The 25402-nt window shown below is 34.5% G+C and overlaps 1 protein-coding gene across 5 annotated transcripts in view; it reads left to right on the top strand.

Annotated features, from left to right (window-relative positions):
* The window catches only part of CNTN5 (contactin 5), a 1627773-nt gene that overhangs the window by 1299273 nt on the left and 303098 nt on the right, over window positions 1-25402 (top strand). For all 5 annotated transcript variants that reach the window (XM_074304449.1, XM_074304446.1, XM_074304445.1 and 2 more), the window contains one exon: window positions 21421-21602. In XM_074304449.1, coding sequence (XP_074160550.1) covers window positions 21421-21602 — 182 coding nt within the window. The remainder of the gene's footprint in view (window positions 1-21420; window positions 21603-25402) is intronic.

The following is a 25402-nucleotide window of genomic DNA, read 5'->3' as shown; positions in this document are numbered from 1 at the left end:
GCTCTTGTCTTAATCCTGTGTTCAATCTTTCCACTTGGAAAACAGGATTCAAGGATTCAATGTATCTTCCCTAATGTATTTTGTGAAAACTTATAGACCTCAAGCATAAAAACACAAATTCTTAAATTATCTTCCTTTGGCCATCAAGAAAATGTGAAAGATTTGAAATATATATACACTTTGATTATGTGGCATAGAACTGACCAACTTAAAAATACCAAGGATGATATTACCAGACCTCAATGTTAAAAAAAACCAATATCCTTCTTTGAGTATCCAATCATATTTTCATTGGGAGTTGGAGTTAAAAACAATAACACAATTTACCCTTTGGTGAAATTCTTTTTAAATTAATTGTACCCTTTCCTTTTTTTGAGATTTAACTAAAAATAATGGGCTATAATATTACATTTCGATAGAAAAAGTTTTATGAAATACACTAGCTGCCCTCTCACTCAATCTTTACAGCCCTGACAAGGTTTAATGGTGGTCTAATAAATCCTTTCTGGTCTTTTTCTGCCCTTTTCTGAGGGTTTTTTTGGTTTAAATTAAAATCAAGTGCTTTGTGGAGGAGGGGGAAATAAAACTTATAATTAATCTTCAGTCTGCAAAATTTGTGGCCTTTAATGTCTGTAATCTGGACCTCAATAAAACTCCTCATCTTTTTTTGCTCCACATGCTAAACCAAATGCAATAAAGAGATAATTTTTAAAGCAAAGATTTCCTGCATGCAATTGACATTAACAAAAAATAAAATCAAAACAGTGTTCTTAATTGTCAAATATATATGACAATGTTGACTCATTCAGAAACTCTTTATAAGGAACACTAAAAGAGGTCTCTTCTTCCTCTGAGACTTTATGATTTTGACATCACTATCACATCTAATCCCTATCAGTAAGGCCTTCACTTTCATTTTGATTTGTGTTATCTGGCTGTTTTTCTAAAAACAGAGAAGGCCACATATAACCCCAGTTGTTTTAATTAATGCATGGAAGTGGTTGTGTTGTATACCTTATTCCTTAGAATCCTAAGAAACCAAACCAAACCAAAACAATCATAAATGTGTCCTGATGCTATCCCTTAATCCAGTTCAAAGCAGTTCCTATAATGAAATTGATAGAAAAAAAACTTATTTTTCAGCCATCCAAAAATATAGACTTATTTTTACATTTTTGTTGATCTATTTTCTAAAGCTTGAATTCTAAAATTGAACATATTTTTGACACTATCCAGTTAATTGGATTTTTGGTACAGTCTGGTTGTCCTGGTGAATCTTTGAATTGCAGTTGCCTCCCCCATAGCAATCCTGGAAGGGTTTTTGGTTAGGACTGGGTGATGATATCTCATCACTGTCTGTTGTTCTCAGGCAATTACCTAGCCTCCTTCTAAGTGAAAATCTCCAGAGATCTTCACCTCTCTTCAAAGAGGAACTCCCCTCTTGTTTCAGCTGAATAAAATTTTAGAATCTGGGAATCAGAGACATTCAAGGGCACATCTTTTCATTTCAGTCAACAGGTTGAACTCTGGCAAGATTGAAAAGCTTAGTGACTCAGAATTAGTTACAAGTGGATCTAAAATTAGAGTCTATATCTATCTCCAAGCTAGACTTCTGTCCTTCCTCTAAAACAAATACTGCTTGGATTTTTATCTTTATAGCCCCAGTGCCTTAAACAGTGTTGACATTTCATACATAGATTGATTCAGACTTTTAATAGGACGTTGTTTTGACTACAGTAGTACAGTAGAGTTGACTGTCAGGAGAGGGATTAGAAACTGCTTCCTTCCTAGTAAAAGGGAGTTTCCCATCAGGGGACTAGAAAGTGTATATATATATTTCAAATCTTTCACATTTTCTTGATTGCCAAAGGAAGATAATTTAAGTCATATCTGAAGAAAGATTCAGAAATGTGTATTTCCTACTATGGTGACTAACAGATAGTAGGCACTTAAACTTTTGGGGATTAAGTTTTTGAATGGAGATTTTTTTTTTTTTTTTTTTACTGTCTGATAGGATGAATTCCTAACACTGAAAAGTAAATGGATTAATTTAGCTTCTTCTTTAATTAAAAGAAGACTGAAGTTATACTTAGGCAGCTAGGTGCTTTAGAGGACAGGAAAACCTAAGTTTGAATCCTTCTGTAATCTTTACTAATTGAGTAATCCTGGGCACTGATCATCTCTCAATCGTAGGTTCTCCTTCTATAAAGTGTAAATAATAGCATCTATCTCACAGGATTGTGTTGTGTTTGATTACTGTAGTGGACTGATGGCAGCTTTGTAAGCTTTCAGTATCTCTCCATTTCAATTCACTTTCCATCTCATAGATAAGATTGTCACCCTTCCTGCCCTCCCCCACATCCTGCCTCATTCAATAAATTCCAGAGTCATTCTATTGCCTCCAAATAAAATAGTCTGTTTGTCATTCAAAACATTTCCTAACCTAGCCCCTCCTAGCTTTCCAGTAGCTCTACTTCTTACTCCCTAACTAGTACTAGTCTCTCCACCCACACCAGTCTCAGCTTCAGGCATTCTCCCCATGCTCCTCCAGTTATAAAATACTCTTCCTACTTTACTCTCTGACTGCTGACCTCTCCAATTTCCTTTTAAGTTCCAACTAAAATCACACTTTCTCCCCAAAGCTTTACCTACCTCCTCTTATTCTAGTGTTTTCCCTCTTTTAATTATTCCCCATTAATCTTGCATATAGTTTGTTTTGTTTATATTTATTTCCATGTTGTTTTCCCTGTTAGAATGTGAGCTCTTTAAAGCAGGAACTATCCTACTTTTTGGTATCTCTAGTTCTCCACACAGTGGCAGTCATATAGTAGGCATTTAATAAATGTTTATCAAAATAAATTTTAAATTTGTGAAGTTAATTGAGATCATACACTATGAAAATATTAATTATCATTATGCCTTTTATTGTAATAATTTCTGTTTGTAATACTTCTGCAAAAGAATCACTTAGAGCTAGATCAGACAAATATATTTTGCTAAAACTTAGATAAAATAGTTGCAATGAATTTGTATTCCTCTACCATAACACAGAAATAACACTCAATTTGAAAGTTATCCAATTTATAGTTTTTCACGGTATGTTTTTACCACAAACTGTATTATTTTCATAAAGAGGGTCTTCTGTGATACATACAGTAATCAAATTCTTGTTCATTGTGGACAAGTTCATACATTATTTCCCATCTCAATCTTATATAACCAACATCCTTGAAAAAAAAAAAGCCGTAGCTGAAAGTGACAAGACGTGATCAGGCATAGAAATTTAAATACCTTGATTTTGTTTTATCAAATGTTATTCATCCCATACCTTTGCAAATTCAATTGACCTAAAATAAAAACTTTTTTTAAAAATGTGTGAAATAGCTTTATATTTCTTCCCAGTACATGCAAAATTTTATTTTCAACATGTATTCCAGATAAACTGTACCATTGTCAATTAGGTAGAAAATAAGCATTTATTAAGCACCTATTTTATGCTAGGTACTTTGCTAAGCACTAAAGATACATTTAAAAAAAAAAAAAAAAAAGGCAGTTTCTGCCCTCAAAAAATGGGGGAGGCAAATGTCTCTAATGGGGGAGACAACATGGAAACAAATATGTACAAGCAGATTATATACAGCTTAAACCAATGGGATAGATAGTAATAGAATTAAGAGGTACTGGTAAATGGTTGCTGTAGAAGGAAAGAGTTTAGCTAAAACTTGAAAGAACCCAGGAAAGCCAGAGGCAAAGATAAGAAGGGAGAATATTCCAGGTTTTAGGAAAAGCAAATGAAAATCCCTGCAAATGAAAGATGGAGGATCTAATTCAAGGAACAACTAAAAGCCCAATGACACTAGATCACAGAATATGTGTGAGAGAGAAAGATGTAAGAAGACTAGAAAGGTAAGGATGGTTAGTTATTAAAGGACTTGGAACCTGAAAAAGATTTTGTATTTGAACCTAGAGTCAATAGGGAGTCACTAGGATTTATAGAGTAGAGAGGTTTATTGTGCCTTAGGACTTGCATTTAAGGAAGGAAAATCATTTTGCTGGTTGACTGGGAGGTAGACTTGAGTGAGGTAAGATTTGAAACTGGTAGACTAAACTGATGGATCTCTTGAAATTAGATATTTATTGGAGTTGAAAGCCTAAAGAGTATCAGCAAAAAGACTTTCCTCAAACTGCAAAAATGTCATTGTGAATTAATCATGGCAAAAACATGTGAATTTATTTTAATGCTTCAAAAATTTTTGGACTTCATTAGCATGGATAGTTCTTGAACAGACAAAGATCATGTCATCACCTTGCCTCTTAGTCAACAAACACTTTGACTGAATATTTTCTCCAGTTGCAATGATCTAAGACGCCATAGACAATGAAGTAATTTTCAGCAATTTTTATGGCAAATTTTTCTGATAAAAGCCTCATTTTTCAAATATATAGGGAACTATTTTTTGATAGTGTTCAGTCATTTCAGGTACGTTCAACTCTTTTTTTACCTCAATTGGAATTTTGTTGGAAAAGATACTGAAGAGGTTTGCCACTTTTCTTTCCATCTCTTTTTATAGATGAGAAAACAAAGGCAAACAAGGGAAAGTGAGTTGTTTAGGGTCACATTAATGTCTGAGGCCAGATTTGAACTCAGAAATAGTCTTTCTGACTCCAAGTCTGGTCCTTTGTCCACTGTACCTCCCTGCTATCCATAAGAAACTGAGACAAATTTATAAAAATAAGAGCTATTCCTCAATTGATAAAGTCAAGGGATATCAGTTTTCAAAAGATATCAAATATATTTACATTCACATGGGAAGAAATGCTCTATTTAGAGAAAGGAAAATTAAATATCTCTGAAATACCACCATACACTTTTAAGAAATGACATATGCTGGAGGAGATGAGGAAAAAAATAGGGGACTATGTGTATCCTTCGATCCAGTAATATCATTACTAGATTTGTATCCCAAAGAGATTTAAAAAAAAATGAGAAAGGCATAAGTTCAAAATATTTATAGTAACTCTTTTTTGTGTCAGACAACTAGAAACTGAGGGGATGCCCATCAGTTGGGAAATGGTGCAAAGTTAAATAAGAACTGGTAGAGTAATAGCAATATTGTAAAAATAACTCTGTAAAACTTGGCTATTTGGATTAATAAAATAATCCCATACAATCCTGTTGTGTCCTGCTTTCTAGAGCCCCCAAGTTGGGGTGACAAAATTGCTTTCTAGAGCTCCCATGCTGTGGTGATTAAGATAGACCTTCCTAGTAGAGAAGTGATGAGGTAAGGCTCCTGTAGATGGTGGAATAATGGAGTCTGTTTATTTCAAGGACTTTCCCCCTTTTGTGCCCTCATACCCTTCTGTAACAAAAACACTGGGCATGTGCCCAGTATATACTGTGCACATGGGACCACATGAACCATTTGCTATTGTATGTAGTTTGCCACCTAGCATCACTCTGCTTCAATCACAACACAGGTTGTCACTGCTCCCTGACTTCTCAGGAAAGCTGAGAGCCTTTAGGGGAGATGAGAGTCGAATCAAACACTTTCAGCACTCTGGGCTGAAGGGTCTTATACTTTACCTAGAGTTTCTCCACTGTCTGTGACCCTCTACACAATCCCAAAGGACTCATAGTGAAAAAATGCTATCCACCTCCAAAAAAGAAGTGATGAAATATGAATACAAACTAAAATATAATTTTCGTGTTTTGGGTTTGTTTGTTTTTTTTTTTTTGCTTTGTTTTATGAAACTACTAATAAGCAAATATGTTTTGCAGATTTTGCATTTATAATGGATATTATTTTGCTTGCCTTCTCACTTGGTAGGGAAGGATTTGTGTTAGGATTCTTACAAGGTACTAAGACAGTGGAATTGATAGAGACAAAAATTATCTAATTTAGCATGGTTCAGTATGATTGATCTGATCCTACAAGGAGATGTTATGGGTAAAACAAGGTGCTAAGTGGAATTGAGGAAACAATGGTTAAATATAGTTTAGCTTTGATTTAATCCTACGACAAATAATGGTTTCCTAGTGATGTGATGTTGGAGTATACTCAGTGTGCACCATATAAGCAAGAAGCTCTCAGGGCCAGACACACAAGCCCACTCTTGGAGGGGGAGTCAGATTCATTCCATTTTCCACCTTTGTTCTGGCTGGAGGCTTTGGATTCAGAGGGAGCTAGAAGCAGAACCTGGAAGAGACAAAGGACTAGCAGCAACAGCTCTCGGAACCCAGGAGAGAGATAGTCCTCTAAGAAAACTAAACTTACTATTTTGAAGGAGACAATAAAGGATCTGAACTTTTAGCATTTGGGGTGATTATTGAACTGAACTGAAACTAAGGCTGCTCCCAGAAGATCCTGAAGAAACCTGCTCCCAGAGAACTTTATATTCTAGAGAAGAACATTATAGATTTGTAGAGGAGAGAATCTAGAATTCAATATTTAACATTTTAAAAAGAATGTTATGAATAAATGAATATTAAGTTTAAAGAAAATTTAAAACTTCTCAATCTTACCTTAAAACTCCCTGATCTAGACAATTGCCCACTTCTACCCTTTATTCTCTATCCAATCTATGGTGACTTCTTTATGTAGCAACATACTTTCAAAAACTTTTCCTACTTTCTGCCTAAGTCTCTGTTCTTCATCTTGAGAATTCTGTCTTGGCCTGGTCTTGCAAGTTGGGAGCTTAGAGGGAACAGAAGGAGCCATAAACTCATTTGTGCCAATAAATAAGTAACTGGGTCCAAAGAGAAAAATCCTTCTCCTGAGCATAATGGATATGGTCCAAGTTATAATTAGAGGGAATAAATAATAAATCAGATGCCATACATTGATGGTCAAGCCAGAATTCATGGGGTGAAATAAAATCAATCAGTCAACAAATATTTAAGTGCAAACTATATGCTAAGTACTGTGCAAAGAGGAATGAAAATAAACAATCAAAAACAATCCCCTGTGTGTGTGTGTGTGTATACATATACATATATATATATATATATATATATATATATATATATATATATATGTATATGTATACACACACACACACACACACACACACAGAGAGAGAGAGAAATAATAAGATAGATAGAAAGTAACCTAGAAACTGAGGCCTTTGGGCAATAAGGGGGTCCTTCTAAAGTAACATTTAAGCTGAGACTTGAAATAAGCCAGAGATCCTGATGGAGAAGGCATGAAAGATATTACAGAATAGAGCCATAGCTGCAAATCAGTGACAATAGTAACATCATGAGATGGTACTTGGATTCCATAACTTTACCTGGCAGCATTTCTTTCAGTGTCACTATGATGACAACGCCTCCCTCCACCCATTATGCTATTTCTATATTTCTGTATCCCAAATAGTCAGTCCAAAAAAAAAAAAAGTCCACCAAAATCCTCCTGGGCAATCTTCTGTTGATGATTCCCTCATTGCCTCACAGATAAATTGGTCCTCTGACTATGGTCATCACCTATTTCTCTAGGGTTTCTGGTACAGCAAGAATTTTCCTTTTTTATGGCACAATCCTTGATAACTTACAGTAATCTCATTGCCACAAAGGATTGTTAAAGTTTCCTTCTTATTCTCTCAGCTGATCTCCGGTTTTGCACCTCCAAATGCCCTTCAGAAAAATTAAATTGGATGGCCATTTAAACTCAATAAAGTCAAAACCAAATTATTATCATCTTTTTCCTAGTCTTCTACCCCTTTCTAACTTCCTATCATTATCTATGACAATGCAATCCTCCTAATCCTTCATGTTCTCAATTTAGAAATCATCCTTCTCTTTTTATTAATCTTTCACCTCCACATAGTCAATCTATTGAAAAAGCCCAACAGTTTCATTTTTTGCACCATCTCTTGATTAAACACCTTATTTCCTCTGATATTGCCATCATCCTGGTGTAAGCCCCATCACCACAAACTTGAATTATTATTATGGATCTGACTACCTCAAGTCTCTCCCAGCCCCATTCTATTCTTTATTCAGCCACCAAAATGATTTCTTTGACCTGCAGTTCGGACCTTGACATCCACCCTACTTGATAAACTCCAGGAATTCCCTGTTGCCTCCAAGATTAAATATAAAATCCTCTATATGTTGTAAAAAGTCGTCCCTATCACATCCCCATCTTTCCTTTCCAATCTTGTTATACATTACTCCCTGCAACATACTCTTTAATACCATACGATCCTATTCCATAAACAATACATTCCATCTTTTGCCATTTTTCTTAGTTGGTCCCCTAAGTCTGGAATACTTGCTTTCCTCCTCTCTGTTTTCCTGGCTTCCTTTAAATCCCAGAACAAATACTATCTTCAATAGCAAGTATTTCCCAATATTTCTTAATTATCATGCCTTCCCTTTCTTGATTATTTCCTAAATAACCTGTATTATATAGCATGGCTGGACATGTGTTTGTGAATTCTCTAAGGGCAGGGACTGTCTCACTTTTTTTTTTTGTATCCCTAACATTTAGCAGTGCTTGGAAAACAGTAGGTATTTAACAAATGTTTATTGACAGACATTATTATATAATGCATTTTAAAATATTTTAAGATGTTCAAATCATTCTCTTATATATTTTCACTTTAATATTAAATAATAAAATTCAAATCTAGCTTCATCCAAAAAAGAAAGACTATTTTAGGGAATTCCTTTTTTTTTTTTTTATCAAAATATGCATCTTATTTATCTTAAAATGATATGAGAAGACAATTTTCTCTTTATTTTAATATAATAGGAGTAAAATTTGTATTTGTTAATATGAATTCTTTGACTTTACTTCTTCAGTTCCATTTTTGTTAGTAAAACACAATTCCCAATGCATTTCCTAACCCTTTTTTTTTCTAAAGTTCCTATTGTTGTGTAGTCTTACTTTTGAATGATGTACATATTTTAAATTATTCTGTAGGTGAGAAACATAAAGTCTCCTGGAGTGAATATTAAATGGGATTTCAGTAAATCAGTTAAAAGAGTAAAAGAGAAAAGAAAAATGCAAGCCATTCTATTTTATTCTCAGTGCTTTTTTCCATATATCACATCCCATTCTGGATAAGCTAAAATTCAATAACTCCATAGGATCAAGGCAATTAAGAGTAATTAATTGAAATAAGGCTTATAGTAAATCAAGAGAAATAGGCTGTGCAACATTTCAACCTGAAAGCTGCAAGCCTTCTGGCAACATCTTAACCTTTGAGATGAGAAGAGTAACCTGTTGTTATTTATTGGTGGAATTAATGGTTTCTGGAACCAAAATCATTTGGAAACTCAGGAATAACATTGGACTCAAATATGAACTCTCAATTCTGAATGACTGACCCTATTTCCAATTTGCAAGCAGATCTGATTGAATGTGAGCTTTTATTTCCACGGCCATTTACACTTGAACAATTTTACTATTGCTTTTTGAGGAGTGATAACATTTTCCAAAGGGCTAATCATCTGATATCAGGAGTTAAACTTTTATTCCTTATTTTCCTACCCCAATCATTTTTGTTTCTTTGTTTTGGGATTCATTTGTAGTTGTTGATAACACGATCCTCCATTTTTCATTTGAGGAAATTAAGGCAGACAGAACCTAAATTACTTGCCTAAATAAGGGTCTGAGCCCAGATTTTAATTCAAATTTTCCCAACTCCAGGTCTAGTACATTGTCCACTATACAACCTAGGTGAAGCCATATCTTTTTTTTTTTTTTTTAAACTATTCTTTGGACTGGATCTTTGCCATACCTAATGATACCTAAAGATTCCAGATCATTTATACTAAAAGGCTGTTTTTTAATAAGAATCTTAAGAAGCAGCTATTCCTTAGCTATTTATACTACCCAAAAAACAAAAACAAACAAGCAAACAAACAAACAAAACTAGGAATAGAGTTGGGTAGGTAGAAAACAATTAACTAGTACCTCAATTTAGCTTTTGTTTTTGCTCAAATGAATTTGCTTGTTAAGTCTGAAATCTTTTAAATGTTTAACCTAAAGAGAGATAATTGTGCCAGATAAAGGGTTTTTTTAGAGACCAGTTCAAGACAAAACAAAACAAAACAAAACCCCTCCTCCCCCCCCCCCCCCAATCTTAGCCTGTGGCAAAGCCAGCCAGCAGTCTCTTTATGTGGGGGGTCTAACTGGTAGCCTTTGGGTGTGACTAATAGCTGACTTTGGCTTCCTAGAAGAAAGGAATTAAAAATACTAACTAGTTGTCAGGAAGCCCAGAAGCATATAACCAATTGCATCAAAAACTAAACTAAATCCACAGCTAGGGACAAGACTAGTGTGAATAATGCTATAGAATCATTAGGAGATATTAGACACCCTTCTATGTATTTCAAATACTGAAGATTAATTTGTATAGTTCCCAGAGTACTTAACTTTCACATTTGTGATCACAGAAAAGTTTTTTTTTAGGTTCAAGGTTCTGTATTGATCTACATAATCTCTAAACTGGCTCAAAGTCTCCACCAAGTATTCATTTTTATTAATCAGCTAGAGAAGAGAATTAGTATAAAGCAAAGATAATTAATAAAATAGCCAAATTTAAAAAGTAGAAACAGATACATAACCTCCCATGTCCCTTTTATTCTACAAAACACACATCATTCATACATTTTATTTAAGATCACTAATCATCAGAAATAATGATCTACAAAAGACCACGGAAGCCTTTTAGACTAATCCCCTCATTTTAGAGTGAGGATAACACATATAGTAGATACTTAAATAAATGTTTATTAATAGATTGGATGCTGATTGAGATGAGGAAACAGACTCTAGGAAGGTCAGAATTTTCCAGCTAACTTATCACAATCCAAAATCTGAGAACATCATACTTTCCTCAGAGATAAATTCGTCATTTACTATCTCATTGTGAAGGATCAAATAATTAAAAAAAAAAAAAAATCTTAAGTGCATACTATGTGCCAGGTAATTGTGCATGAGGGATACAGAAAAAGGTAAAAGATAATCCCTCAAGGAGCTTACAAACAAATGGGGAAGACCATTCAAACATATATTTACAGAAAAGCTATATACAGATTAAGTAGGAAATAATTTACAGAGGGGAAGTAACTGGAATTAAGAGAGGTTGGAGAAGATTTCCTGTAGAAGGTACAATTTTAGTTGGGACTTAAAGAAAGTCGGAGAAGATAGAACATTTCACGTATGGAGATCATTCAGAGAAAATGCCCAGAAACCAGGAAGAGAAGAAATGTTTCATAAGTGAAACTTGATCAAAGAGCATTTGTAAGGAAGTAGAGTTTATGAAGATTGAAAGGTAGGACAGGGCTAGGTTATGAAGGATTTTGTATCCCCCCAAAACAGCATTTTATATTTACTCCTAGAGGCAATAGGAAACCAGGAGAGTTTATTGATTAGGGATAGTGACATGATCTGACTTGTGTTTCAGGAAAATCACTTTAATGTCTGCAGAATGAACTGAACTGGGGAGAGACTCACCAGCAGGCTCTCACAGTAGTCCAGGTGAGAAGTAAAGGATGACAGTGTCAAAGGAGAGAAGGGAACATATGGGAGAAATGCTACATCAGTGAAATTGACAGGGCTTGAATGTGGGGGCTTTGGGTCATGAGAGATAGGAATCAGGAAGAAGTCCTTCAAGCCTGAGTCCCTGGAAAACATTGCCCTCTACAATAATAAAGAAGGTAGGAGGTAAGTAGGATTTAGAAAGAAAGATAATGACTTTCTGAGTTTACAATGGTGATTACATGTGCATTTTGAGATGTTTGAAAGGCAGTTGAGAGGTGAGGTTGGATGTCATAAGAGAGACCAGAGCAGAACAGATAGATTTGAGAGTTATCAGCATAGAGATTAAAATTAAATATGTGGAAACTCATGAGATCATTAAATGAAGTAGAATAGGAGCAGGGAAAAGAACCCTGAACAGAACCCTGAAGGATATCTATGGTCAGAGATTGTGATCTGGAAAAGGTTCCAGCAAAGGAGACAGAGAAAGAGCAGCCAGGTAAGGTTCTCCAGAACCAGGAAAGAATGGTGTTCTGGAAACCCAAAGAGAAAAGAATATCAAGGAAGAGAAAGTAATCAATAGCGTCAAAGACGGCTGGGATCTCAAGGAGATTCAGCTTTGATAGTCACCATTTTTTCAGCCCCCTCAGCTACTTCTCTCCTCTTATCCAAAGGATGGAGGGCAGAGCAATAAGCTTCTTCCCAAGTCTCTCTTTATAGAAGATTCAATTTTCCAATTTAGCCTTCATGTCCCATCACATCCTCTGCTTTGGTTTCAACTTCACTAACTAAGCCCCACCCTTTCTTGTGGCAGCCTCCCCCACACACAATTTACAGATTCCTTTTGTTTATTGCTTTCCCCATTAGATTATAAGCTCCTTGAGGTCAGATATGTCATTTATTTTTGCTTATGCTCAGTTCTCAGTGCTCAGCACGGGGTCTGACACATAGTAGTAGTAGACTATTGATTATTAACTTGCTATGATTACACAGAATTATAGCATCAGAGGTAGAATTCTCTGAATCCTTGTCACTGAAAACCAAATGTTCATTACATCATTCTATGGCTTTATTGAATACTTATGTCTAAGAACACTATTTACATGGTGCTAGGAATACAAAATGAAAGTCTATATTTTTCAATGGAGGAAAAAACCCAATACACATACAAGTAAATTCAAAACATATTTTGTGACACAAAGTAATTTCAAGAGAGAAGGAACAATCTTTGGGAGTGGGCTTGTTTAGGATCTGACTTTCAAACTTTTCTTTGAAAAAACTTGGGATTCATGGCGCAGTGGATAGAGCACCAGCCCTGAAGTCAGGAGGACTTGGATTCAAATCTGGCCTTAGACACTCAACATTTCCTAGCTATGTGACCTTGGGCAAGTCACTTAACCCCAATTGCCTCAGCAAAAAAAAAGAAAAAAGAAAAAAACTTGGGATTTTAAGAAGCCGACTTAAAGAGGGCATTTCAGATATCAAGGATTATCTGTGAAAAACTATAGATCTGAGAAATGGTATATCAATACAAGGGAAAAATTAGTAGCCTAGTTTTACTGAAATAGAGATTAGGTGAAAGTAATTTGAAATGAGACTAGAAAAGTAAGTGTGAGCCAAATTGTAGTGCAGCTTGATGGCTTCTAAGATCTTTGCCAGCTTTAAATATAAAATCCTAGAATAATGACTTGCAAATTAGGGTTATCCTGTGGCTTCTGATGTATGAACAGGTCTGTGCAGGTTGATAGCTATCAGAATAGTTCAATGAATAGAAGGATTCATTCTAACTGCTCTCAAATGAATATCCACCTCTCACTGAAAACTCCTGTTCCAGCCCATTTGATTTCAAGGTCAGAATTTGTGTAATATTGTACATAAATTGAAATGTAATCTGGTAACAATATCTGTTAGACTTTATTATCACTTTTAATAAGGAAAAGTTTTTGCTTCCAAAAATGCTGCATATTAACTAGACAGTTGTTATCACCCACATTAGCAGTTAAGTTTTGTTCTCTCTTTTTTTTTTTTTTTTTTTTGAGGTATAAGCATATAAAATACTAAAAAAAAGCTATTTCAATAGCTTTTTTTATGATGGCCTTTTATGTGCTTTCTTAGTGAAAAGTTATAAAACTTGGTTCTTTGAGTTCCTTTCATGTGTGTGTGTGTGTGTGTGTGTGTGTGTGTGTGTGTGTGTATGCAGCATTTCCTTTTTTTTAAACCCAAGTCACAAAGGAGCAATATCTATATACATCTTCACATCAGAGATAAAATTCATCTCTCACTTGTGACTTATGCAAGGAAAATATGAAGCTCCATTAGACAGACCCACAATTTGTCTGTGAATAGTGATTTGCAATTGGGGAGTGATTTCCTTTGAAGTCATTAAATCTTTACAGCCAAGTATTCTTTCTGCCTTGACAGATTCTACAAGTTGTCTCATCATACATATAAAAATGATTTTTAAGAAATATACTTAATGACTTCAACAATGGCTAAAAGTTCATCCAATGCTTTTCTTACTTTTCAGAATTTGGCATGGCAGCATTATTCATGCTTTCACTTCAATAGCACATGACAAAAAGGCTTGTGGCAGAATTTCAGTATTGTTTTACAGCATTTTCTGCTATTATTAGCTGAAAGATTTTTGAAGCTAATGAGCAGTGCCAACCTCAGTATTAATATTAGCTAGCAAAATGCCAGTTTTTCTCCACTTCACTGTATTCCTTTTTGCAAATGAAAAGTCAGAGTGCATTGCACAAATATAATTTCAACATTAACAAGGATGGGTCAACACAAAGCCAAAATATGCTGTCTTATCAAAGTTCAACAGTGACATTTGAAGGTTCCCATGGTTGAGATTGGCCTTAGTCCTTTTTTTTTTTTTTTTTTTTTTTTTTTTTTTTTTTTTTTTTAGACAGCATCCCTTTTAAAACATTTTTCTTGAAATCCTCTGGTTTTACATCAGTGCATCTCTCATTATATTGTCTCTACCTCTCTCCCAGAGAATCATCCTTCCTAAAAAATAATGATAATGATTAATTTTTTAAAAATCCAGCAAAACTATCCTACAAGTTCCACATTTTATATAATGTTGCACATCATAGTTTCTCTACCTCTGCAAAGAAGGCTAGAAGCATTCTTTTTCTATGTACTTAGTAAGAAATGATTTCCCTTTCAAGACATATTCAATTCAACTTAGTTATTTTCATAACTTTATCAAGTATATTATTATAATTTACATTCTGTTAAATTAATGCATTTTATTAGTTTAGAATGGTTTACTTTAGATATGCATTAGCCTTACATTCAATAACTATGGCAATATATATAAAGTCAACATTTAAAGGTAACAAAAATCAAGTCAAATAAGGTGGTCAGTACTGTGCCACGATAATGTACGTCTTCTTTTCTCTGTTAATCAATAAACTACAAAAGTGGAAAACAGTATATATTATCTATTGAAACCACAATATTGATCCTTCTGTTGCTTAAAAAATTTATTTTGCAAGGAGTTTAATTGGGTGTTTCTTTGGAAATAAAAATAAAGACTAACCCTTTCAATGAACCTTAGAAATAATTATTTAACACATGATATCTATAATCTTGAAAGAGTTAACAAATGCCTGAATATTCAATCCAGATTTTCTTAGTATCTTTTTTCTTCCCAACAACAACTTCTGAAAACTGATTAGCAATAGCATGACTATTTGATGGAGCATTGGATTGAAAATTGGGAAGATCTGGATTGGCATGGATTTGAATCCTTCCTCAAACACTTATTACTTGTATTCCCCTGGATTGAGACATTTAACTTCTTTGAGTCTGTTTCCTTACTATAAAATAGGTATAATGATTGTTTCTTGCTTACAGGATGGTTAATTTGATCACAAATCAAATTAAATAAGGTATACAAAGCACTTTGCCAATTTTAAATTGACTAAATGAAAACCAGCTGTTATCATCATCATCATCATCATTATTCTGGACCAGATACACATTGGTCCAAGTGCAGGCTCAAGATTGCTGATATTAAATCAGTCAGGCAGAATGCAAAGGCAAAAATTATTTATTAAATAACTACAGAACTAAAATATGCAGACACTTAACAAGGATATGTAATGTGTTGTTGAGCAGAGCTCTTCAAGTCCTCTTGCTCTTCATGGGGACATGTCCAGGTTGGTAGTAATAGTGATCCACACAGAATTGCAGAATCCATCTTGCAGCTAGTTTATATGAAATTCATCATATCACCAAAAGTAGATTTTAACACATTCAGACATTCTGTGAAACAGGTATGATTCTGTCACCTAATTTAGAACTTGGTAGACTACATCTAAAGATGTTTCTAAAGAACAATACAGTATTATAGCTTTCTCTGTGTATTTTTTTTCATATTTCTATTTTATATTATCAAAACTAGGGGAATATAATAGACCCCTTGAATTGCTAGCTGCACCAAGTAGCCAAATCAATCCTTTAAGGACCATCACATTCCTCTGCTTGGTTTTGTTTTTGGTCTAGATGTGGCCCCACCCAGGCTGAATTATATTTTACATCTGTTTATAAATGGCCCAGACCTGGGTTCTTAGTGCTAATATAGAAGATAGCCATTAAGAGAAGAATATAAGGAATATTACTGGCAAAAGGAATACAAGGAAAAATGAAAACAATTATTTTCCAACCATCCCCTAAAGTAAAAAAAAAATAATAATTTAATTAAAAAAATTGTAATGTCACCAATATCATAAATAGTTGGGATGTCACCATGAATCTGTGATCCAATAGAAATAGTTAGTGTGAAGTCAGGAGCTAAGGACAGAAGTCAGATCAATAGAAGCAGAGGACCTTGAAGAGCATCTCTACCCTGAAACATTTGTAGAATATTTGGTAGTAGAAATGAAGGCTATAGAATTTGTTCCTAGACTTAACATGATGAGACTTCTTTCATCTCACCACCCATTCCATTGTTCCCAGTCAGTCAGTGGATTATCACCTCCAACCACACATTCATCTGTACTCCTGAAAGGTTTGGTAAAAATAGTCTCCCTGAAAGTCAAATAGGGATTGTAATTAGAGGGTGAAAGGGTGGCTTCTGTCTATGTGGAAGAAGGATGTGATCTTATAAAACCTGAATGAGAGAGAAGCTAAGGGAATACAGCACTGATTTTTCTGCCTAATCTATGAATAAAAAGAATGGCATTGAGTTCCTGAAGGAACATCACCATCCAAGCCAAAAACTGTGCTTCCAATTAATTAATTGGGGGGGGGGGGAAGATGAACTTATGAAGGAGAGATCTTGGCCCAGCTGGGGGGGAGAAAGGGGAAATGGGGGGAAATGGAATTGGTGCAGGGAATGAAAGAACTCATCACTTCAGGTTTGGGGTTCTAGATACATATATGATACGGAACAAATATAGGTAATATGTACAACCAAGATATATACCTGGAGGCAGGAAAGGGAAGCAATGCATGCCTTCAACACAGCAGGTCTGCTGACAAAATCCAGAGATCTTATTACATCCACTGGGCCATGCTCCTAATAGGTTTTACATTAAGTATTCTGAGTAGCATTACACAGTGAATAGAGTGCAGGATCTGAAGTGATGGAAGACCCGAATTCAAATCCCGCCTCAGACACTTAGTCCTAACTGTGGACCTTGGGCAAATAACTTGGACCTCTGAGCAGAGAGGTAATAATAGCAACTATTTCTCAAGGTTGTTACAAGGATAAAATGAGATGATACATACATAACATTTTGCAAATTTTAAAACACCATGTCAATACTAGCTAATTGTAGTTTTATCATCATTCTCCCCTCCCCCAATAAAGATAATTCTTTAGTATTTAGAGTATTGGCTATGATGGGTTTGCTCTCTCCAAAAGAAAAAGCCTCAGTCCCAGAGAATATGCTCTTAGAACACAAAACAGTCAGTGACTAACAATTATTCTGAAACTTGTTCTATTTAAAAAATTAACTTCCTGTTCATCAAATGACAGCATCTCTGTGCTATATAGAGCCTTTATGATTAAGGATTAGAAAATTCTTGTAACTCCCTGATCAATATCCATTTGACCAACTTCACCAATTCAGCACAGAGGCTGACTTCCCTTAAGCCAACGAATGCCATTAGGAATTGAGACCTCTCTATTTTTGTTCTTTTCTCAAACTTTGATATTTCTTTGCTGGCATCTGAAACTGAATAGGTGGGAGAAAGCAAAAAACAAAACAAAACAAGACAAAAAGAAAACTTCCATATAAAGCTGTCCCCTTCTTTCTATGTTTAATTTAAAAATTTCTGCCTTTATTATATATTCATAATCAAGTCTAATCTTTTCTTGCTTTGGGCACACTATACGTTTTTATCTTCATCTTATTGTTTTGTTTTGTTTTGTTTTTTTCTGGGTAATTGAATGAGAGACTAAGAAGAAAAAGGAATTAAGTAATTATGCTAATCCTAAACAGATTCAGTTATTAGGGATTGGATTTATTTTTCTTTTTTCCTTGAAGTTGGAGAAATATATAAGTCATGTGTATTGTTTTGTCTTGTGAATCAAACTACCAGGACATGTTCTGCCATTTGACTTGACTTAACCATTCTTGGTTTGCATCTATACTGATAGCATTGATAAAGTATTGAATAAGAATTCACAATCGAAGTCTCCAAATAAAAAATTGAAGCATAGATGTCTTAAAAAGTAAAGTTCAATTAAAAAAAAAAAAAGACAATCGTAGTTTTGATGTTTGGAGTCTTAAAATGTTTGGGTGTCGATTAGGTTAAGAAATTGAATAAAAAATATATACAAAAAACATGTTATTGCAATTTCAAATATTTTACCTATAAAATAATTTACATAAAGATTGCTTTAAATAGGTTATATTTACTATATGATATGTACTATATTTGATAAATACACACACACATATATATCTGTGTATGTGTATGTCAACAGTGATGGTAGAATATCAGAATTAATATAGACCTTGGAAGTCATCTAGTTCATGACCTTTATTTTGTAGGTAGAGAGAGTCTCAAAGCTCATGTCTGAACTTTGGTATTGATTCCTAAATTCAATGATCTTTTCTCTAGACCAAGTAATAGAGCAAAGAAGTATACATCTGACAAAAAAAATATTAAGTCAATGGACTTGATACACACAAATATTCATAGGAATATATCTGTTATATAAAACCGATGTAACTCCATTACCTGTAAATATCATGAAAGATAACAAAATGTTCTGCATGAATTTGAAACAAAGGTAAAATTTAATAATTCGCTAAATGTCCTCTTTGGAAAAAATTGGAAATCAATTACCAGTGAAAAAATCTGAATAAATACTTGTTAGCTTTTCCTGATCCCCCAAGTTGGTAGGGTCTTCCCCAAACTACCTTATATTTAACTACTTGATTTGTATTTTTATTTATTTTCCGCATTTTTATTTTGTATATGCCTTCATATTACAGATGTCTCCTCCATTAGAATATAAGTTCCTCGACAGTAAAGATTATTTTACTCATTATATTGGTCTATTTATATCTCCATCACCATATCATTGCCTTGAACAGTACTTAATCAAAACTTGTGGATTCATTGATTGAAGTAAAAATCATTGTAACCAGCCCATTAGTTGAAAGGAAGTAGCTTATGTTATAATAAGGCCAGAGATAATACTTATAGACACAGAAACAAGACAACTTGAAGGATTTGGTACAACCCAGGAGAGATCACTCTGTCCCAGTCTATGGTAGAGATGGAGGCACTGGTACAGTGGAGCAAGCACTAAATTTGTTAACAATAGAGAAGTGTATTTATGAATAAATCACTTAACGTCTTAGAAACTGGTTTTCCTTGAGTATAAAATTTAAAAAATGATAATATTTGAATTGCCTATTTCACAGGGTCCTTTTAACACAAGGACTAATTTTTCTCATATGTAAACTAAGAAGGGTGGACCCAATGTACTCTGAAATCCCTTCCAGACTCTATAGCCAGCTCTGGAGCTACTCTTCTGCCCCACAGGGATTGATAAGAGTCTCCAGAAAGTAGCTGCTACATTTCCCCTCATGGGAGTCTTTTCTACTACTAGTATAGCTCAGAAACCCCCATCAGTGAGCTTTCCTTCCTGAGTATATTGATATCAATTAGTAAACCAGACTATTAGAAAAAGATTTTACTTCAGTACGATAGTTGGTACAAAACAGTTCTCCCTAACATCTGTGAAACATTCTCCATTATTATTCATAAAATTTAGTGACAAAAAGATTAAAGCTTAGAAAGTACATGTTTCAAAAGATTAACAGCTGGTAAAGGCTCTTTGGCTGGAATTTTCAATATGTTTCTTGTGGTGTAACTTTTCTGCTGGGTTCCTTATAAAGGCTTAAATCTGCCTCTCCTTACCATGTCCAATTTGTCTTTGGTTCCAAATGTCAACACTTCCCTGGTTGCTGTTGTCCCAGAAACACTACTATTATGACAATTAAAAAGTCCAAATCTCTCAAGAAAAAAAAGCCTTAAATCCTCTCAAGTTCCCAAAGTTCTCCTCTTGTCAGGGGCAAAAGATGAAGTGCTTCTATCCCTTTCCTAACCAATTCCTTTTCATATCGCTTAGCTTCTAAGATGCTCCATTTCTTAGAATTTGAACTTTTCTGCTATTTTATAGAAGTCACAAAATATGGCTAAGTTTCTCTGGAAATTCCTGGAATGCCTATTAGAAATGCTTTTAAATTGATTAATTGAATGATTTTCAAGGTCTTATTAATGCTTCTAGTTGATTCACTGAGACATGTTCTTATCTGATAAAGTACCTAGCCTAAGTAGGGTGAGCTCAAACCTTATGCAATGATACAAAAATAAGGGGATCACAGTCTATCTATCTTCTTATAATCTGCAGTTTCAGTCTGGTAAGACACCAGACTGAGACCTGAAACCAATAGAATCAGTTAGAACTACTTTCGCCTCTGCACATACACCTGTTTTTAAGAAAAGGCAATGAACATTTATCAAACATTTACTATTGCTGGTAACTTTGCTAATCCTTGGGATACAAATACTAACAAAAAGAAAGTCACTCCCTATTGTCAAGAAACTCACATTCTAACAGGGGAAAAGCACGAAAAAAGAAACTCTGAAGTAGGAAAGAATAATGGTATCCAGCAGAGAGCATAGTAGAGAAAGTCCATTGAGTCAGGAGTACAGTAGGGACGAAAATGAAGGCCTGAGCATCCATCTTTAAATGGTGATCCTAAAGAATAACAATTAATCAAAGGCTAGGGGAGCCTTTCAATGCTACAAGCCTAGGGATGCAATGAAACTTCAGGGTCAAGAGGTTTCTGGAGCAGGATAAAGAATACTTCAAAACATTTTTTAGTCTTATTTTCCCTACCCCTGGATATCTTTCTGAGCCCCATTTCTTCCACTCTAAATGAAGAGATTGGCTTAGATGATTTCCAAGGTCCTTTCCACATCTCACATTCTATGTTCAAATGGGGGAAGGCTACTTTAGATGTTTAATTCATCATAAACACATGAAAGGGAAAATTCTTCTGCTGTTTCTCAAAAGTGGGAAAGATGATCAAGAATATATGATAGTATCCTGATAGTGCCACTCAAGTTATCCTGAGCTGCTACTGTGGTGTGTGTGTGTATGTGTGTGTGTGTGTGTATGTGTGTGTGTGTGTGTGTATGTGTGTGTTACAAATCAAGCATTTTTCAGAAATATGGAGAAAAAGGAGAATTTCCCCTTATACTATCATCCTGTATTAGATGTTCCAAATGGAAAGGGAAGTATATCAACCAGCACATGGACTTTAATTGTGATTATGTTTTATTACTACTTAGCCTATTAGGTGCTTAAATTACCAGATAAGAGAATCTATGTTTCTAATAGTGGAAAGTGTGTTAATAGTATTCTCACTAACTGTTTCAGCCCTGTTCCAACAATCTCATGGATGAAAGTTAATGGCTATATTCCAAGCAAAGCACGTCTGCGGAAATCTCAAGGAGTATTGGAAATACCAAATGTGCAACTGGACGATGCAGGGATATATGAATGTAGAGCTGAAAATTCGCGTGGAAGAAATTCTTTCCGTGGACAGTTACAAGTCTACAGTAAGTATGGTTTGCATTGATGCAGAGCCACATCCTTTCTAACACACACACCTTTTTTTTTTTTTTTTTTTTTTTTTTTAATTTTTTAGTTTAAAAGCAGATAAAGGTGATATAAGTTTCTTGAGCATAGGGACTAATTTTGCATCCCCCCCCCCCCTTTTTCTTTTTTGGTATCCTCAAGTACTTACACAGTGCCTGAGACATAGTAAATATTTAATAAATGTTTAATGATTTTTTTAGAATATCCTCAGTTAACTTGGTCCCAAGGTCATAGCTTATCTTATATTGATTTTCATTCCAAGGTAATCCATAAATTGGTTTTATATAGAATATTGTTCTAAAATGTTAGTCTTTATAAATCAAGCATTTTCCCTTAAAATGAAGGGAGATTTTTTTTTTAGGCCCTAAACTATTGCCTATATTTTGGTTGTATTTATTAATTCTTTTGAGCTACTAGGTTAATGGGTGACAATGTGATAAATGATTATCTAATAGCCCCCAAAAGCTAAAATAGTTCTCCAAAGTGTCCAATTTAAAATATGCTATTGGAAAATTTGACTTAAGAGGGAAGAAATGGAGCGGATATACATTTATATACTTTTTACTATATGTCAGGCACTGTACTAAAAACTTTAAAGATATTACCTCATTTAATCTTTACAACAACCCTTTAGCCTCATTTTATAGTTAAAAAAAGGGGGGAAAGGTTAAGTGGCTTGCCCAGGATCACACAGCTAATAAGCATCTAAAGCTGGATTTCAAGTCAGAGCTTCCTGACACCATGCCCAGCCTTCTATCCACTATACCACTGTCTTTAAAGAAAAAACATTTTCATTTATCAGTTATCAATCATTTAGCAATTATCAGGTTTTCCTGAATCCGGAATAGACCCTCTTTCTACTACATTAAACTGTATATTGTAAACTACAAACCAAAATGTTGAATGTAGTAGAGAGGGAAGTATTCCTGAAGTGAGGAAAACCTGTTTCAAATCCTACCTCTAATAATGTTAGCTTTAAGTCACCTAGTCTTTCAGTGCTCTATGCAATTCTTTAAAACTATGGTTTGTAGAGAAAGTGCTAGCTAGCATTGGTAGGAGATTCCTCACCTGGGACTTCCCTAGGCTGATAAAGTTACAAATCATTTTGTCACATCATATTTTTGCAAAGTCTGTTACACCTCGGAGATGAGGGACAGAGGTAGGAGTAGGGAGTAAGAGCATTTGATCTGAAGAAGAAAATACCAGATCCAGTGTTTACTATCTTGATGACTTCAGGTAAATGAGAACCTCTTTAGCCTTCAGCTTCCAATCCAATAAACATTTATTATACAATAAACAGTCCTTGCCCTCAAGAAGTTCACAGTCTAAAATAGGGTGATGAAAGTGTCTGGGGAGACCAGAGGTACTCGACATGGGAGCATCTTGCTCTGTCAAATTGAAACCAGCACAGCAGCAGATGCAAAGTGGAATGAGCCAAAAATTCCATTTTCCACTTTCTATAAAGAATGGAATTGGGAAGGGTTTTCTATTATATCCTCCAGTCTTTCCAACAGAGGGGAGAGGAGGCTGAGGGACAGTTTAGGTTAAAACTCGAGTTAATCTCACAGTGATGGAATTAGAAGTGATGAACTAAAGTGGAGATAATAATGCTCATGTTATGAACTTCACATGATTAAAAGGCTTCTAGAAGCCTTGTGTACTATGCAAATTTCAGTTGTTGTTATCACTAATACTCAAAAAATCTGAAAGGTTAGGAAATTATCCTGTTAAGTCAGTAAGTATTTGTTAAGTACCTACTAGGTGGCACTGAGGGTGCTGAGTCAGGTGAAGAGGGAATACAAAGAAAGGCAACCAACTAACTCTGAAGGAGTTCACACTCTCATAGTCTAATTTAGGGGCACCATACAAACAATTATATATTAAGAAAATACATGAAGAATAATTAGAAAAAATCAGAGAGGAACCACTAATATTGAGAGGATTAGGAAAAGTTTCTTATAGGACAGAAGTAGCATACTCAAATAAAAATGGCAGCAATTAATCTATACATAAGGATCCCTGTGGGCCATATATTAATTAAATTTATTGAAGGAGGTAGAGGGGATGATGTAATCAGATATGAACTTACAGATACTTCTGATAGCTACAAATATTTCTGATAGCTGAGTGGAAGGTACAATGCAATGGGGAGAGATTTAAGCTGTGAGACCAATAAGAAACTATTGTAGTCATCCAGGTATGAAATAATAAGGAATTGCATCAGTGCAGTAGTAGTATCAAAGGAGTTGAAGAGTATATTTAAGAGTTCACAAGGGCAAAATTGATAGGACTTTAAAACAGATTGGACATGTTTGGAGAGGAGACAGTGAGGGGGTATGGTTATTAGCCTGAGTGACTTGAAAGGTGGTAGTAACCTTAACTAAAATAGAAAAGTTAGAAAGAGGGGAGGGTTTGGGAAGAGGAATTATGAGGTCATTTTTTGACATGATGAATTTAAGTTGTCTATGAGACTTGATTGGACATTAAGATGCCCAATAGGCTGTTGGCGCTATGTCTGAAGGTCAGGAGATATGAATTATTGCCATAGAGATGACTGCTAAATAAATTGGTTGCAAAATTCTGTGACCCCATTTGGGGTTTTCTTGTCAAAAATACTAAAGTGGTTTGCCTTTTCCTTTCCCAGCTGATTTGACAGATGAGGAAACTGGGGCAAAGAACTTAAGTAACTTGCTTAGACTTGGTTCAGGAAGAGTCTTCCTGATTCCAGGTTCTAAACGCCAATGTGCCACCTAGCTGCTTAGGAAAGGAGATTAGATGTTGAGAAATAAGTAAGTCAAGGAATAATGAGGTTAGCATGTTTGCAGGAATGTCAGTATCTATGGTTATGTTTATTCATTTAACATAAAGGTAAGATCTGGGAAGGTGAGAAAGTGTGAATTAAGCACTGAATTTGTTGAGGAAAGGTAAGGAAAATGCCCTGTAGATAAATAGCAACTACCAGAATCTTGATTTTTCCCATCTATTCATCTTATAGATCAGGAAACAAAAACCCATAAAAATTAAGAGATTTTTCAAAAATTATATAATTAGTAAGAGTAGGACCAGGAGGCAAATATAAGTCCCCTGACTCCAAATCCATCACTCCTTCCATTGAACCATACCAATGGTGTTTGTTTTGTTTTTTGTTTTTTGTTTTTCCTCTAAGATTTATATTCTGTCAATTTTGACACTGGAATATAATATCCAGTTATCATTCACCTCTTGATTAGCATTCATAAACATTTAGATATACTTTCTTCAAGTATTCTATGGCTTCTACTTGTCTCTCCAATTTTATTTTTCATGGCTCAGTATTCCCCCAAAAAATATTCTATTCAAGCTAACTTGGCCTAGTTATCATATATTAAATTTGCTGAGCATGTATTTGCTCCTAATCTTTGTTTATGTCACATTTTATATAGAGTCCCCAACATTTACTACAATTATCTCTATTTTTCTTTTTATCTTTAATTCAATAATTAACTTAGCATATAATTATATGAATACATATATGTATATACACAGTATATATTTATATGAATACATACATATATATGTGCATGTGTATATGTATATCTACAATATACATATGTATATACACACACTTATGTATATTATACACATACATAAGTACATTATTCTTGGACATTATTGAGATTGCATAAAATGAGCATCATTGTTCAGAATGTAGAAAGACTTCATTTGTTGATACCCCAAACAAAAAATTCTTAGTAGTTCACTTCCTGGCTCCCTCTCAGTT

This window comes from Sminthopsis crassicaudata, chromosome 3 (assembly GCF_048593235.1).
Source record: "Sminthopsis crassicaudata isolate SCR6 chromosome 3, ASM4859323v1, whole genome shotgun sequence".
In the NCBI taxonomy this organism is placed as follows: Eukaryota; Metazoa; Chordata; class Mammalia; order Dasyuromorphia; family Dasyuridae; genus Sminthopsis; species Sminthopsis crassicaudata.
The sequence above is the reverse complement of the archived record's forward strand: the minus strand, read 5'-3'. Positions and strand labels throughout refer to the sequence as shown.